Here is a 17,328-nt window from a genome sequence, read left to right on the forward strand (position 1 = left end):
CGCTAACCGCTTTCGCCCGGCGGCTTGCTCTTCGCAGTTAAACGTCATCAACTTCGCGTCCTTCGCGTCGGCGTGAACCGACCGCTGCGCCAATTGCACGCCTTTCGTACAGCCACCTCGTTTGCGAAACGCCGTCCAATCGCGGAACTTCGGGCGCCGGCCCCTTCGTGGCTTCTTTGTTGGCCAATTTATCACCCTACCGGTTACAGCGACACCTCGGCCGTCAGGGGAAGCCATACCTGCGGACGCACGCCGAGACAAGTTCATGCCCTTCCCTCACCACGCAACGGAGTGCTGTACTTCCATGTACCCATAACTCCGTACTCCGTACTTCGTATTCGTACTCCGTTCGGAGTACAGAGTACTCCTATCTGCATTATTTTGTGCCAACCTTACTTTCGTGCCTGTCTACATATTTCCTCTCACATTCTTTCCCAAGCACGTCACGAATACGACGACGACGACGGCTGGACGACGTCTTCTTCGGCAACAACCCACCCGCGTCTTTCGCTTCAACCGTCCGTCATCTTTCTTTCTTGCTTGCTCCCGCTTGGACGCACTCGCCCACGTTTTCGATTTTTCCCCTCACCCTTCATTTCCGCCTTCGCCTTCCGCTCCCGAAAGTCAGCCGACGGCCTTTGTTGCCTCGCAATCTCACCAATCTCACGTGCACACCCTTGGCACAACTGTTCCTCCCACCGACCTCGTTGCATCGGACGGCCGTCACTGTGATATACGCTTCATGGCAGCCGAAGAACAGGTCGTTCAGTCGCCCGAAAGCACTTCACGCGCCCGACCAGGGCAGCATTCAAGCATCGCCTGAGGCCGCTGCCTCGCACCGTCGCCAAAATGCCTCATGTGGATGTCGCCATGGCCAGGAGCCTTCGTGGCGGGGTTCTGGAGCAACTGACCGGCGTTCTAGTCAGGAGCACCGCCTCGGCAATCCGCAGCAGGGACATCATCTCGGATGCCCAAGGCAAAGTGTCCAACGTCAAGACGGCCTTCTCCAGCTGGGACAACTGCATGAACAGCTCGTACTGCAAATGGCCCGTCATCGCCTCCATGGCCGTCGGTGGCCTCATCATATTTGCCGTTGTTTGGTGCATTATTCGCTGCTGCTGCTGCGGTCGCCCGTGCTGCTGCAGCTGCTTCCAATGCCTCAAATGCTGCGGCAACTGCTGCGGTTGCTGCGACCCCCCCGGGGGTGCCAAGCGTCGCAAGTATCTCGACGAACCCTATATCCCTCCGCACCACGGCTACGAGGAACAAGCGCCCATGAAAGCTCCGACGGCCAGGAATCCCGCTGCCGAACCTCCCCAATACGCCGAGTTCGAAGTTCCCAAGAAAGGCGGCGAAGACTCTCTGCCCCACATGCCCAGCTGGGAGACGGCTGGCTCCAAGAAGGTGCTGCTGGAGGAGGATATGGAGATGAATCAGCTCAACAAGTCGCAGGCGCCCAGTCCCGCGCAGAGCGCCCTGCCTTCCCCCTCGCCTGCTCCTACGGCTTCGGCAGCCAATAGCCCCTATGCTCTCCCCCGTGCCGGCCCGAACGGCTACTTCCCCAACCAGAGCCAGCAAGCCTTGCTTTCGACCCACAACCAGCCGCCAGACCCTCGGGGTCATCCTCGAGATCACCCGGTGGCCAATGGCAGGTACAACGCCGACCGCGAGTCCGTCGGCTTCGGCCTCGATGAACCCTACGACCAGCCCGGTGCCCTTGGAGGAGCGCCTAATCAGACAGGCAGCCCCATGAGTGCCCATCCGAACCAACCATACCCGCCCCCGGCCTTCGCGTCCATGGCGCAGGGACGGCAGTCGCCCGGCCAGGCCCGAAACGTCCCCCACCAGAACCCAAGCATGCCTGATGGCTACGGCATGAGGCGGCAGGGAACCGGTGAAAGTGCGAACCGGCCAATGAACGGCCCGATGCATCAGCCGAGGAACATGCCGGATCCACGGCGAGCACCTGGTCCTCGAGGCGGCCAGCCGTTCGCCCAGCGTATGGAATCTTCACCCGCACCTCGCGGGCGAGGCTACGACCAGCCAGGCTGGGGGACACCCCAAGAGCAAGGCAGCAGAAATTGCTCACCAGCCTCCAACCAGCCTTTCCTCCCCCAGAACCAGCGGAATGCGTACTCGCCTCCTCAGTCGCCGATTAAGAACAACGCCGGTTTCGATTTCACTTCTGGCTTTGCTCGTCCCTCGCCTCCCGCAAGCTCAGCCGGGTACCCAGCCTCGGGCACCCAGTCACCCGCACCTGAGGCCTATCCGGGCTACCGGCCGTATCAGCCTGTGCCCACTCGCGAGGGCTGAGTCTGGACTGTCCAGCTTTGCATGGCGTTTGTTGTGTCTCGTATTCACGACCAGCATTTGCACCTGGCGTTTAAGGAGGATTCTGAGAAGCTTGTAACGGGCTGTTCATGGCCTGTTGATGGCAAGCTGCAATAATACCAGGGCTCGTACGATCTCCTTGGGGGTTTTAGTTTTTCTAGCAGCCAGTTATTTTCCTACCGGCCATGAATTTGTTTTCAGCGTACAGCAGCGAGATGGCATTGTGGGATACGTAACATCTGCGTGTACATTTATTCGTTGTATTCATTTCATGTATCATATCATTGCTTGGAAATCGGGTGGCTTCTGTGGCTAGGATATAGTCAATTTATTCCCTAACGGATGGCCTTTTTCTCCCTCCATCTGATCTGATACGAAGTCTACGAAGTCCCTTCTGCTTGCGTCTCCCCTCACCACAGCCGCCGGCAACGAGCGCCGATGCAAGCGCAAGAGAAGGCTGCGTCTGCTACAGCGGCGACATGTCCAGCTTTTGTTATTCCAGATTGCTCCTGGAAGCACCTTGAAACAGGTAATCAAAAATCGTGTGGATTTTGCCAGCAAGCACTAGTATTGGCCGTTCCCGCTCTCACCCCAGACAATCGCCAGACGCCATGTATCCATGAAAGATGGCAACGGAGCATGAGTCCGTTGGCCGTTTGAAACCCCCTCCAAAGCCCTGCCCCCCGCGTGTGCACCGGCAATGTGCAACCAAGTACGTACAAGAAATGCTCGCCTCGGTCAAGAGCGCTACGTGTATAAAAAAAAAAAGGACAACTTGGCCAATATGTAGGATGGTGAGAAAAAGCACACACGTGAAGAGCCGGGTGTGAAGTTGACAACCCTCTCCAAGCAGCTCATTCCTTGGGGAACAGTTCAGATGGGACTTTGGTTCGAGTTACACGGCGGCTGGAGCTGCTGCCGACGACCGTGGGTAAGTCGCCGTCGACATCCGGGTCGTATTCTCCCTCGGGGGCGTCGGCAGGAAGACGGCCCGGATGTTTCACAGCATCCGCTTCGTCGTCGACGCCGTCGTCATCGTCGTCCGTCTCGGCATCATGGCCGCGGAGGCTCGTGCTCTCGCCGTACGCCCGTGTCTCGTCGGGGTCCTCGGATGGCAAGCGATCATGATGAAGGTCCCGACCTTTGATGAAGGAGTCGATGATGTAGTACTGCATTGCGTTCATGATCAAGGGAAAGATCATCATGACAAAGGCAATCTGCACCTGCTCGTTGCCCTCTGTCCACCCGAGGGCCCAGTCGCCGACCTTGGAAATCCAGGGCATGAGGATGAAGATGATGAGAACGCAGAGCTTCATGCCGAAGAGGCCGCAGAAGTAGATGATGGACTGCTTGAGCCACCAGACGGCGTTGGGTGGGCTGCCGTAATAACCGGACTTGACAGACTCGGCTGGTCTGCCAAAGGGTGTAAACTCTACAAGACCAGTTATGATGCGGAGCAGGACGATGAGGATAGGGATGCCCAGGGTGGTCTGGCAGGTAGGAATGTGCTCTCGTTAGCGACGACCGTCGAGCGGCGCGGGAAGGGAATGAGGGACCAAACGCACATCGATTGCCAGGTTAAGGAGGTAGAATGAGCAGGGATTCGGTTTATAGGACTCGTCGTTCCCGGCCATGCGCCGCTCGGGAACGCCGGTGGGCTCCAGCTTGATGGAGAAGCGACCGCTGGTGAGCATGGACATGAAGATGTTGGCAATGTGAACCAGCACGGAACCAAAGACTTGCTTCGAGGCGTCGAAGAACCAGATCTTGACGGGCCGCTGCGGCCTCTCGCGCCAACGCTTGAAGACGAGGGAGAGGAGAGCAAGCGCTCCGAGAGCGGCCTGGACGAGCAGGGCGAAGGAGCCGAGTAACCGACACTCGCCTGGCGGACCTTGCTTCTCGGGGCCGTCAGGCGACGGGGGCGCGGTGGCGACGGCGGTGGCGACGGCAGTGGCGACGGTGGCCATGCCCGTCTCCAAGATGGCGCTGGAGATGGTGGCCGAGACGCCTGAGGAAGAAGCGACTGCCATGGTCGAGTAAGTAGCGGCTGTCATGGTCGAGGCATCTGGCGCGGCGGCTCGGGCGTCGAGGAGAGGCAGCATCGGGTACGAGGCTCGAGGCGAATGGGCTCGGCTCGGCGGAGCCTGCGGTGGCCTGAGGGGTCGCGCGTCGTCGCCGTCGCGTCGAGGGAGAGGGTGGATGAGAGTGTATCGGGGGTATATGATGCCCCTGAGGGAGGCGGAAGGTGGTTGACGGCGAAGGGCAGGCAGGCAGGAGAGGGCGAGCTAGGAGCAGGCTGTCGAGAACCTGCGGCGCTGCACCGGCCCCAGGCGTCGTGACGACGTAGAATGTGACAGCGGCCGATGGAAAGAAAGTGTCCAGTATCCAGAGTGGCCGCAAATGAATGATGGTGAGGCTGATTAAGGGATCGCTCGAACGCGGTGGGATGGAGGACGACAGTGGTTCGGATCAGGCACGAAGAAACCGAAGTTGAACCTTGACAGTGAATGGGGCCGGGGTACCCAGAGCGAGCTCGAGGCAAAACCCCACTGAACTGGGGGGCAACGACCACTGAAACAGCCTCGTCTTCAGGCCCTTAACGGGGGCACCGTACTAGTACCACCTTCGGCTGATGGTAGTGCTTGAGGGGAATACCCACCATGTTCAGCCAGAAAGGAGCAACGGGTGCGGGCACGAGAATCAACTGAAACATGCACGGCGACATTCCATGCCTCAGCGGAGCTGGGTAAGATTGCGAATTATGCGTCACGAATGAACTCCCCAATTATCGGTACGAAATCAATATATTGCAGGCGGGCGATGAAGGTAGAATGAAGAAGCGAACTTGGCTTGCCTGACATTCCTGCATTCGAATACTTACTTAGTAGCACGGAGTAGGTCGAGAGCCGATCGGAAGAGGACGAAGCGGGGCGGGTGGCACTAGAACTCTTCTCGTAGTAGCTGGTTTGGCTGCCCCACGCTGGATTTTAGGTTGGCACCCCTCATGAAGTGTACAAGTATTCCGTCCGTACTCCGTACTGCAGCAGGTATTACGGAGTACAGGAAGTGTTATTACTTAGTTTCTGCAACAAAGTCTACCAACATGTACGGAGTACATTCGTTCGCCTAATAGAAAAGAGGTACTTGCCCATCGGTACCAACTGGCTGTCCGTCCCAATCGGCCATATCGAATCGCTATCTACTCCGTACGTGCAGTGAGATGTAGACATATAAGTAATACTCCGTACTGTACAGGTATAAGTACATACCAGGTGTAGCAGCAGACTCATGTGTGTGTACTTGTAGTGAAGTACATGTACAATTACTCCGTACCTGTTGGCTGTGCCTATATGTTACTCAGCATCCTCTCCAATCCTCAGCCACGTACGTACATGAACATGTATAGTATTTCCAGGCTCCAGCCACGGCTCACGTGCTACACCACTGTGGCTTGCCCCCCAAAAGTTGTAGCTCGCTCGAAAGCTCCAATTTGCAGATGAGACGGGTCCAGGAACAACGAGATATAATTATTAATTAGTACTTGACCTCTTTCTTCGACGTCTCAGTTGTTTCCATTGCCCTTCGCCAACCACCCCTCCGCCCCTCCCCTCCCCCCCGTCAGCCCGCACGTCATGTTCCGGACACGGCTGAGGATACCGCGACAAGCCCTGGGCGCGGGCCTGGGCCTGCGAGCGACGGTCAACGCTCGGAGAAGGCTGCACCAGGTGCCCTCGCTGCCGCACGATTACGCCGAGGGCGTCCCCAATCTCATGAGCGCCGGCGGCTTTGCCGTCGCCTGGACAGACTACATGTCGTTGATGGTCGAGAAGCTCAACGCCTTGACAGCCGGTCCGTCCCCTTCGTTTCGGCCCCTTCGCTTCGTCCACCAGACCGTCTGGCGGCTGACCTCGACGCTGGTGACGTTGAGTACTGACTGAACCGTGAGTGCAGGTACCGAGCTCGAAGACAAAGACACCAAGACCATTGCCCTCCTGACCGCTCGCGAGCCCAACCAAGCACCCACTTTCAACTATGCCTCCATGGCCCACAACAATCACTTCTTCTTCCAGGGCATCTCCCCCACCGGCTCACCGATGCCCGACGTCCTCCGCCTCGAACTCGAGGCCTCCTTCTCCTCCATCGAGACTCTCCGCCGCGAGTTCGTCTTCACCGCCTCCGCCATGTTTGGTCCGGGTTTCCTCTGGCTTGTCAAGGCCGGCCCCGGCGACTACCGCCTCCTCCCAACCTACCTCGCCGGATCCCCGTATCCCGGCGCACATTGGCGCGCCCAGTCGGCTGACATGAACACTCTTGGAAACGATGGAACCGCCAAGACCTACTTCCGCAACCAGGCCTTTGGCGCCCGGAGGCGGACCGGCGACCTCCCCCCCGGCGGCATCGAGCTTGAGCCCCTGCTTTGTCTCAACACCTGGGAGCACGCCTGGCTTCTCGACTGGGGCGTCGGCGCTGGAGGCAACGGCGGGAAGATGGCCTTTGCTGAAGCTTGGTGGAACCTCATTGACTGGGAGAAGGTGGCCCAAAAGTCGGGCGTGCTCCGGCCTGACTTCAAGTCGGCAACGACTCCGTGAGAGAACGCGAATGGGTAGCGATGCAAAATTTGGACAGACAAAAAAGCAACTTGGTTGTCTCGCACGGCAGACGTGACGAGAGCGCCATGGCACTGTACATGTACGATAATGTGTATGCCGTCCAGTTGCCGAACCATCTGCGGTTTCGGCCAGAGCAGCGGCAATGGAGATTGATTCTACTTGATCTTGATCGCCTAGAGCACTCCAATTCGCTATATACGACAGACAAGAAATACATCCATAGTAGAGGGCGAAAAGGGATTGTTCCTGTGCTATCGATCTTGCATCGATCTTGCCCACGGAGTCCTCCATAACGTGCCCCTCTCCCTCCATTGATACCAAACAACACAATGGTATATATAATATGCATACGGTATATATACATGCATACACACAGACGCACACAAAAACACACGTGTATAAATTGTCGTAATTATTCATTACATATTTTGTACCATCAAAAACTAATGGCACAACTAAAATGCAACATGTGTACTCTCGTTCGATATTGGCTGATACTATCTGCCTATAAAAATCAAATGGTATCCAAGCCGTTCAATTCGTTAGATAAATGAGAGGGACAAGTTCAAGAAATCAAGCATGCTGTGCGTTTCTACCCGTTGCCAGGTCCCCCACCTTCTGTTTCCATGCCCCGTTGAATTGAGGATACGCTAGAGGGAATGATGATTGCAATTATGAAGAAGCCTTCGCTCGTCCGTCGTACAAGGCACCGGGCAAACAAAAAGAGAGAAGAAAACCCCAACTACCACGAAGAAAAGACTGTTGGGATAAGTTATGCCATTGTCTCAAGGGTTGGCAGAAAGGCTGCATGCCTAGATCATGCTGCCGTTGACGCTGATCTCAAATCCTTGCCCTTTCTGCTTAAGTGCCTTGGCTAGCATGAGCTCCCTCATCCAGTCGATGCGTTCATCGCGGTCCTTGACCGCAAAGTGGTACGTCTTGCCGGTGCCATTGATACCCTCGGCAAGTTCGCCACTTGTGTTGGTGGTAGTGGCAGTCGAAGAAGTAAAAAGGGAGCTGTCGCGCCTGCGTAGCCGCGCGCCAACTTCTTTATCGTGAGGAATGAGCTGAAAGCTAAAGGCCGCAACAAGGTCGCCTTTGTCGCGATTATGCGAGATACCCATCGCTTTCAAGGCTGCGCTGAGCTTCGACGTCGAGGCAACGCCGGAACAAGTGATGGAATATTCGTCAATGTCGACGTATTCAAGTGTACGATCCATTTTTGTGGCATCCTTGTGCATGCTGAGGCGAGTGCCCTTTAAGGTGAAATATACATCCTGCCACTCGTTACGAATGAAACTCATCTTGCGCTTCTTCATCTGGCCTTGAAAGGAGACACCGGTTGTCGCCCCAGACTTTTTGTGGCCAGGTTTGAGCCCGAAGGAGGGCAGGGGTGAAGGCGAATTCTCGATATCGCCACTCTCCACGGGGACACACGGATGGTTCATGCAAGCAGCGATTGAAAGTCGGGGTTGGATAGGCGGGCCATCAGCATCGCGGATAGGCGTCTTGGAAACGGCACGAGCGCAAAGATTCTCATCCACAACAGGAAGAGTGGGAAACGAAGGCCGAACTGCCGAAGCTCTGGACTGGGAGCGCGCGCGAAGGGCGGTGCACATGTTTGATCGGTAGTTCATGTCAGGGGGGACAGACTGAGAAACATCCCGGAGCAGAGTCCCCAGCTGTACCGCCGTGACTGGGACGTCAAGTTCCGAGAAAGGGGTCCCAAATCGGCGAGGATTTCTCGACGTCTCGAGCTCCGCCGAGATGGGATTTGCTTTGTCCATTCGATATGGCGTAAAGCCTTGTTGTGGAGGGGACTGCCGTTGCGGTTGCTCCCGGGGCTGGTCCGAGGGCGTATCCGGAGCCCCTGTAGACACCAGGGGTAGATGCTTCTCCGAGGTGGCCTTGATGGGAATCGACAACTTGGGCAGGCTACCAAAATCACGGCGGAGAGTTTTCAAGGCTGGTGTGAACTCAAAGGGGGGCGTTGGAGGAACCTCGTTGCTGCCGGTTTGCTTCTGAAAACCGAGGAATTGACGAACATTTTCTTGCGGGTCACGGGCCCGGACACTGCGAAGGACTGCCTCCTGCAGATGTTGCAAAGGAGGCAAGCTTTGCGGGCCAAGAATGTCAGAAGATGCTGCGACAGAATGGACTGCGTCGGAAATGGGACGGAGCGCCTCCTTCGGATCAATAGCTTGGGCCGTCTGCGGGTTGCCGGCATCTCCAAATATCAGAACTGACCCCCCCGCCTGGAGATCGAGATTTGGGTTGGCCTTCTTTAAGTCGGCCATTGCACGCTGCTGCCTCTTCCACTTGGAACAGTTCTCCCCTTTGGGACAGTGATGCGGTTTTGGAATGACCTGCTCGATGCCAATAATGGAAACAGACTCCAAGGGTGTGACTGTGTCGCCATTTACCCTTTCTCGTCGACGCAGATTCCTCTGGCTGCTCTGCCCCCCCCTAACGCTTGTGTTGCTGGCATTAGTCGTTGACTCTTTGTCGAATCTCACCTCTTGACTAGGAACGTCCTCTATCGGCGTCGTAGGTGGCGGCGTGACTGATTGTTCCTCTCGCAGCAACTGGATCTGACTCCAGACCTTGGTACGAATGCCAAACGATGGGATGTTCAGCTCGCGCAGATCTTGGAACTTCAAGGTAATGAGTATTCCACCGCTGATGTCGTTTTCAATGAATCGGCCTGAGGCAAACAGCTCAATGCCAGCGTTGTGCATGGATTGCGCTACCATCTCAGGCGTCCAGGACGCGAGCTCCGATGGTTCAAGCTCTTCATCAGAGTACTGAAAGGGGCTACTGCTTCCCAGGGCCGGTGGTGCATGTTCCGGACCGTCAAGAAGTCCACCGGACGACTTAGGCGTCATGGGTGACAAAGTGAGGACGGCGTCGCCCTCCAAAATGGACGAATCTATCGACTGTCGAAATAGATGGGGACCACGAGGGCCCTCCACTTGCTTTGGAGATGATTCGACATGCGCTTTCCGGCCTCTACTTGAGCGTGGTGTTAGGGCTTCATCGTATGAGGATACGGTGGCGATGCTCGGGTGCCCCGACTACCGTGGCGATAAGTATGATCGAACGACAGCACCAGGAATGCAGATGAAGAAACGTACCGATTGCAGGCTTACTCGAGGAGAGTTCTCCTCTGCCTCGCTCGCAATTTGCTCATCCCAATCCGTATCGACAAACTCGGTCGTTACCGAGACCGGCCTTTCTGACCGATACTGGCCTTCGAGGCCGAAGAAGGCTTCTCTGCTATACTTTTGCTTCTGCTTCATATCTTGGTAGAACGGGTATCCCCCAGTTGGACCGTACGCACGATTCCGGATATCATTGTCACCGGAAGAAAGGCGGCGTTGCTGCGATGATATGCTAGGCCATTCCATGTCGGCTTGCATGCCATGCACTGGTTCAAGCACTGCGGACGCTGATGCGAGAATGATGAATTCTGTACGCAACAAGTGCTTCCGAGGCAGATGGTTTTCGCCAGCAGTAACTGTCAAGTCGATGATATGGAGAAGCTCCAGAAACGAGGTGCTGTGAAGCGAGGAAATTTACTCGTCACTATCAAAGGCAGTGATAACATCAGGGCAGCAGGTATCGTTGAACCCGAGTCCGACAAGCGGGAGGGGGACTGCAGAGCCAAGGGGCATATCACGGGTGATATGTACGAGGCAGTAGGGGCCAAATTCTTGGGCGTCCTCGGCCAAAGTCATGCTCTGATGTGACAAGCGCGGGCGTTGCGGCATGGGCCAACAAGGAGTCAGACGAACGGGCGAACAGACGGAGAGTGACGGGAGGTCAAGCGAAGGGGAATGGGTGTCGTGCTTGCTGCGCAAGTTTCGTCACAACTTAGCAGGGTGTGGCATCCGCCGATTCTCAACCGGCGCTGTGCCATGTCGAAACGAACGACCTTGCTCTTGCGAGAGCGATGATGAGCGGCCAAGTTGGAAGGCTGGTGCTGCACGCCCGCTTGAAGCGCTTGCCGCATGTCGCTGTGCTCCCGTCGTGATAGGTCCGGCGGGGAGGGAGGAGGGGCAGGGAGAGGGGGGTAAGGGAGGCGAGCCGATATCGAGTGGGTGCCACCCAGCCGACCTCCAGAGAGGTCGGCGGTCGATGGTTGGCGGTTGGAGATGGCGAACGGCAGCGACGGTGTCCCTGGTGCAGGCGAACGATGGCGGCACGGTGCTCGTAAGCGCCGTCATGTACCGTGCAGTCCATGGAACGGAATCCAGCCACTCCAAATCCGCAACTCTGTCGTGGTCAAGAGGCTGCAGAGGCAAGCAGGGATGGGAGGGTGGTGGTTGGATCTGGAATCGTCGTCGAGGCCCTCCCTGCTGCACCCGACGATGTCTTGGTTAGGTAGGTGGTAGGTCGGCAGGTTGGTGACCGCAGCGTACATGCACGGCGTGCGTATAGATGCTGGGCAGATAGAAGGGAAGGCACTTGAATAGACCAATAGAACACAGGGAAAGGTAACCGCCAGCGGGCCTGAAAGGTAGGACACCATCAACCCCAACCCTGCGGGTGGCAGGTAATGGTTGGTCGTTGGGTTGCATTGCAAGGCCAGGCTCTTGTGAGAAGGCCCGTACCCCGCCATGCCAGGCCACGCCTCTGCCAAAGTTCCCCAGTTCCATCACAAAATGACATAACTCATTGCACCATCATGTACACCTACTCTGTACATGTACGAACCATGGACTACGGAGCAACAATACTATACCTACTCCATACCTATACAGGCATCTACTATACCGAGACGTTGCTACCTAGTTCGTGCCTGCGCTAGTATTGAGCATGTACCTACGTGAATGTGCGAGGTATCCCGCACGTACATGCTCGGAAAAGCGTGCAGGAAGGACATATTCTCAAAGGGATGGCTCTTGCTGCCTTGGAGAGATACAGGCTGGAGGTTGCTGGCAGGCGCTTCGCACGCACTCACTCCTTCCTCGCCGTTCACCAAGGACCATCTGGCCATGCACCAGCCTCTGATGCTCTCCAGTGCGGGTGGCCAAGAAGGGTGCAGACAACTGCTCCTTGCCGCTGTGACGAAACACGACGACATTCGTGCAAGGAACCCCGGTGGATTGAACAATGCGTCGACGACCTGACCTGAATCCGTATCTAGCACGAAGCACGGTACTAACTAGTATTACGTACTACTCGACCTCCGAAGCCGGTGCGGTGCGCCTCTCCGAGGTTCCATCACCACGTGTACGACAAATTGACAAAGGGGACAGGGCAGAGGGTGTAACTGTGGACGAGAGGAGCCGCCTAGAGATTCAATGCTCGAAATAGTACTCCGTACATACACGTACGTTACTCCGCAGGTACGATGGTGCATTGCGCTGCACACGGCGTATTGGCCGACCAAGGAGTAGCCCTGGCCAAGATGCTGGCGTGGCTTACGCTACGCAGTTGCACGCATCCATTATACGGAGACGGGAATACGAACCCAGGCAGAGACAAAATATTGCAGAGCGAGGAGTACTCGGCTTTCAGGTCGCAAAGACCGTCTACCGTCACCGTCTTCGATCCCGCTAGCTCGTTCGTGCCGACGTCGTCGACACACTTCCCGCCCCTGCCTGCCACTCGATAGTCCTTCACCGTCTGCATTAATGTGACAAGCCGGCAGCTTGCGAGAGTGAGTCGGCATCATCGTCTCCCAGCTCGAACCTGCCGCTGAACCAATCGGCCAAGAAAGAGCTGGTTGCCATGGCGTGTGATTGTGACGGCACGTTGGTGGAACGGTCCGATTCGGTCGTTGATCTGAACCGCAATCCAACGGTTTGATGCGGCCACCCGCACACCGTCAGCCCAAAACCCTTCGCACGGATACCGAACGAAGGATATCGTGGCTTGCTTTCGTCAGTGTCTCGGCTGCTAGCACAGTAATCGCAGCGTGACCTGCCGTTGAGTTGAGCAAGAGTCCCGTGATGTGTTTATAGATCAGCATCTCAGTTGGAGCTTGAACGAGGCGAGGCGGTCAAGGGCGATGCAGGCTTGACAAACGTTGCTCGAATAAGCCACCAGCCGGGATGAAGCGTCACGGCTTTGGGATGCCGCGGCAACAATGGATGGATCCAAGACAGAAACCACGGGATTCGACGTGTGACGGCAGATCTCACCACCGCTCGGCCGGCTTCGCTCGCCAGGCCCCGGTTCGCCGTCCAGCTATTTGCCAACCTCAACCAGGATCCCTGCACTCGTCAGGTCCGAGAAGGGAGGACGAGCCGGGAGGGTGTGGACGCAGGACGGCGATATCGCACTCGTATCAATGCACGGAGTACCGCAGTCACATCGCAGGCTCAAGTGCAAGTAGCAACCCACCTCGGCTCCGCTTCAACGAATTCAATGTCAATACTCCGTACTCCGTACACTGTATGCACTCAGTTGCATGACCAAGTCACTATGTCGTTGGACTTCCTGGTTGGACCATGGAACTGAACGAGCATGCAGGGATACCATTGTCCTCCGTCGAGCGTCCCGCACTGGACGGCTGGCCAATCCAGCAACCAGCGATACTAGCAGGGGACATTGCTCTTTGCTGCTAGAGATCGTGGGATTTTCGGCCTTTCGCTCACAACCTATCGTTGATGGAAAAGTCACTTACGGCAGACCCAATCGCCTATTATAAGTTTGTGGTGTTGTGTGCTGTCAATTGGCTAGCAACTCGACCAATCTGACATCGATGCGGGGATTGTCGAACTGTGGTTGCATGGCAGGGCTCCTCCACCCTACGCTCTGATCTGTGCTGCCGCTTCACCTCACCCGTGGGTTCTCCGCGCGGGGGATAAACTAATGCTGGCTTCCCGAAGTCGAGCCCCTGGTAGATGGTTGTAGCAAAAACGGATGCATAAGTACACGGACCATTTGTCCGACGACAATCTGCTTGACCGACTCTCTTGTACGAAGGTCGAATGTCATGCTCACTTCATTCTGATTCCTTGCCGAATTGATTGTGTCGGCTGTGCAAGGTGACCAAGGAAAAGCACGAGGGCACCGAAACATGCCGTTCGGAAACCTGAAGATGAGAGAACGCAACGGGACGGAAGCTTAGTGGTTTGGCGTAGAAGTGTCCTGCATGTCGTGATGGAACAATGTGTTGATGTCTTTGTACATGCAAATGCCAGTACGCTTGCTTCCAGGTGTCAGTGTATTATTTACCTACATAGACAGTATGGGCGCATGTGCAGGGACTAATGCTGACACTAAGTAATTACTAACCATGGTGGGTGGGTGTGTGGGATGCATGCTGTAGGAACTTGGCAACCGACAGGAGAGGTACGGATGCATCAGTCACACTACACCCCACCACGTGCGATGGACTTTCGACATAAGTACGTGCACTTATTGACTCCTGAGTGCTCCCTAAGCATTCCCTAGACCTTTCGTACGAGCACTCTCCATGCCACGCCGCTGAAATAGATAGGGACTTCGTGAAGCCCTATCTCCTCGATCTTTTGGATCGGTGGTGGGATGACCAGTTGGGGATGTGCTATCTATCAGTTTCGCTTTTGTCCAATGGAATCTGGCTTCCAGCTTCCAGAGGATACTCCCTGACGCATATTGCCAGCCGGCCAGCGAATCGGACTGGTGTCAGAGATCATCATAATTCGCGACATCATCGCCGTCAAAAAGCCTCATAGATAACTTTGGGGCTGAGGCGATCACATTGACAGTTGTTGACTCGTCATTGGCGCGACGAATTTGGAAACATATTGATATACGTACAGCATGCCAATTGCTGCAACGTAATGGTCAATATCGGAATGGTCGTTCCATGATAGGCTCGAACTTTCAAACACTGCCAACGCTCATGCCTGTCCTTCTGACATCGTGTGCAGTATCCGTGGATAATACTCATCAGCATCATGATGCTTTGTGTCGATGCTGTTCTTGTTGTGTCCGTGAACAGAGATATGCCAAGCAAGAGTGTGGCACCGATGACAAGTCACCCGAGCACTGCCATGAACAAACAACCTTTCATGAGGGGCGTTGAGGTACCTTGGTGTACGGATCATGACACGCATCACGACACGGGTGCTGTTCATGCAAAATGCAATGCAAAATGCATGTTGGTGACAAGCTCGGAGCGGGGGAACATGAACTACAATAAACTGAATGAGAGCCAACATGCTGTCTCGGGTTGGCCCGGAGGCACAGGTTCGCAGGCAGGCATATGGAGGACGTACTACGCCGTAGGTGGGCGCGTGGCTGTCGTTTCATCAGGGGCGTGATGATTCCCTCATTCTAGTAGGAAGGAGAGGGTTGGGTGGGAGGCACAAGTTCGCGCACACCCATGTGGAGGACATAATGCTCCGTAGGTAGGCGCGCACTTGATGTTTCAGCAGGTCCATGATGACTCCCTCATACTAGCAAGAAGGGGATGGATGGGCCGGAGGCACAAGTACGCAGACGCAGACGGATGACGTACTACTCAATAGGCGGGCGCGTATCTGGTGTTTCAGCAAGTTCACGATGACTCCCTTATATCCTAGCAGGAAGGCGAGGGTTACTCCACACATGCGAAGTCACGCATAGGGAGGATGTACTGCTCTATAGACGGGCGCGTAGTTGATGTTTCGGCAGGTTCATGAGTACTCTCTTATTCTAGGAGAACGGTGAGGGTTAGACCACATGTACGAAGTCACGCACAAGGCAGACGGACAACTCTACAAGTGGGCGCGTATTGGATGTTTCAGCAGGTTCAAGAGCACTCTCGTATCCCAGCAGGAAGGCGAGGGTTAGACCACGTCTACGAATTCACGCATATGGAGGACGTGTTGCGCTATAGGCGGGCGCGTATTTGATGTTTCATCAGATTCATGACGACTTTTTTAAACTAGCAAGAAAGTGAGGAACCTATGTAGGCATGGTTGCCACTGCCATGCAAGGCAATAATAGACAGGCACCGGCGTCCTAGTATGTGATTCGGGATGGCCGCCGCACAATAGGAAATGAAAATTGATAGCTTAACCTGGAAAATGAGAGGAGAGAGCAGCGAGTGACACTACCGTGAATCGCACATGCATTATTTCCTGACCACCCCGTGAGGGCCGATGGATGAACGCAGCATGCAGACCCTATCCCGCGTCGTCTTGGTTGCGTCCAAATATAAGGCACCTTTGAAAAGAAACGGGAGCGGGGTGGGAGTGGGGAGAGGTTCGTTTGTACAGACTGGAATCGAACTGCAGGCATCAGTTTTCAGCTCCCACTAGAGGGCCTCCTTTTGTGCGAAGAGAAAAAGTGGTGACGAGAAATGCGAAACCAATGCCACGAGACGAAGCCTGTCGGCGTCGTCCAAAAGTACCTACCTGGGCAGGCAGGCACGATAATACCTGCACTTGCTCCTTTTGCCCCCAGCTGCCGATAAACACAGCAAACGTATAAAACAGTAACAATACTTACATGTAAGTACACCGACCAGTACTGTTCGGAGCACATCCGCCTCTTCTCCCTCCACCTCTCCTCCCTCCGCCCCTCTTCTCTCTCCCCTCCGCCCTCCTCCCCACGCTTGACGCTCCATTGCTCTCGATGCAACAAGCGTCTACCCTCAATCCTCAACCATGGCGAGTTCCAAACTCGCGAGAAACAACAGCTCCCGATCCGCAGCGCAGCAGAAAACGAATGCGGTTGGCCCAGCCGCCGCGGGAGGCACTGCTGCCCTGTCTAGTGCCATGCAGGCCCGAACCAATGTGATCGTCAACGACAGTGTCGCATAAGGGGCTGATCCCTGCGTCAAGATGGACACCATAATCGGTTGGTCCCGCGGCCCCTGCCGCTTCTGCACGGGCCAGCGCCTCGTCACGCTCAGCAGCCGAATCAACGTGGCTGGAAGGTCGTTCCCCGGACGTGCTACGATGCCTCTGCACGCGCCCCAAACCTTCGACGGAAGCCACTGCGTATGCAGACACGGACGCAGTTGTGCTCTCCTCCCGGCTCCAGATACGAGTGCTGTGGTTGCATGCTACGCGCTGCCATGCTACATTCCTCTTCCGCCCGCATTGCCATGGCTTGCGTCACCTCCTCTGGCCTCTACCACAGGCAAGCATCCCCGTCCGCCGCCATCGGTCATCCTCGTGCTGCCCCCGACCTGAATCTTCACCTCGGCAGGTTGCTGAGCTTGGTGCCCGGCTGCCGGCCCCCCCCCCCCCCCGAGACTCCACGCGGTGCGACACCGCATGGGTACCTCTGGGTGGTATACCCGTGCGAGCGAGTATGGGTAAGCGCTGCAAACCCTCAGCCAAGGCGTGCACGCATTATGGATACCGCAGTTTGCCACCGCCCAACAGGTCTTGCCTTGCCCATGCCTCTTGGAGAAGAGCTCTTCGCTCCGGCAACGGGGCAAGATGGCAAGGCCATT

The 17,328-nt window shown here is 56.0% G+C and overlaps 4 protein-coding genes across 4 annotated transcripts; 2 read left to right on the forward strand and 2 right to left on the reverse strand.

Annotated features, from left to right (window-relative positions):
• Positions 1 to 849: 849 nt before the first annotated feature.
• Positions 850 to 2,313, forward strand: DCS_06301 (uncharacterized protein; the record flags this gene model as incomplete). The annotated part of the gene is made up of 1 exon (XM_040803592.1): positions 850 to 2,313. The coding sequence occupies one exon, from the start codon at positions 850 to 852 to the stop codon at positions 2,311 to 2,313; it is 1,464 nt and encodes a 487-aa protein (XP_040653696.1).
• An 872-nt stretch (positions 2,314 to 3,185) lies between these two features.
• Positions 3,186 to 4,433, reverse strand: DCS_06302 (FK506-binding protein 2 precursor; the record flags this gene model as incomplete). The annotated part of the gene is made up of 2 exons (XM_040803593.1): positions 3,186 to 3,821; positions 3,897 to 4,433. The coding sequence occupies 2 exons, from the start codon at positions 4,431 to 4,433 to the stop codon at positions 3,186 to 3,188; spliced, it is 1,173 nt and encodes a 390-aa protein (XP_040653697.1).
• Positions 4,434 to 5,963: 1,530 nt separating this feature from the next.
• DCS_06303 (uncharacterized protein) lies at positions 5,964 to 6,920 on the forward strand (the record flags this gene model as incomplete). Its single annotated transcript, XM_040803594.1, has 2 exons — positions 5,964 to 6,180; positions 6,283 to 6,920. 2 exons carry the CDS (start codon positions 5,964 to 5,966, stop codon positions 6,918 to 6,920), a joined length of 855 nt encoding a protein of 284 aa, XP_040653698.1.
• Positions 6,921 to 7,753: 833 nt separating this feature from the next.
• DCS_06304 (SAM and PH domain-containing protein) lies at positions 7,754 to 10,360 on the reverse strand (the record flags this gene model as incomplete). The annotated part of the gene is made up of 2 exons (XM_040803595.1): positions 7,754 to 10,015; positions 10,076 to 10,360. 2 exons carry the CDS (start codon positions 10,358 to 10,360, stop codon positions 7,754 to 7,756), a joined length of 2,547 nt encoding a protein of 848 aa, XP_040653699.1.
• Between the last annotated feature and the right edge of the window lie 6,968 nt (positions 10,361 to 17,328).

The sequence above is a fragment of the Drechmeria coniospora genome, chromosome 03 (assembly GCF_001625195.1).
Source record: "Drechmeria coniospora strain ARSEF 6962 chromosome 03, whole genome shotgun sequence".
Taxonomy (NCBI): Eukaryota; Fungi; Ascomycota; class Sordariomycetes; order Hypocreales; family Ophiocordycipitaceae; genus Drechmeria; species Drechmeria coniospora.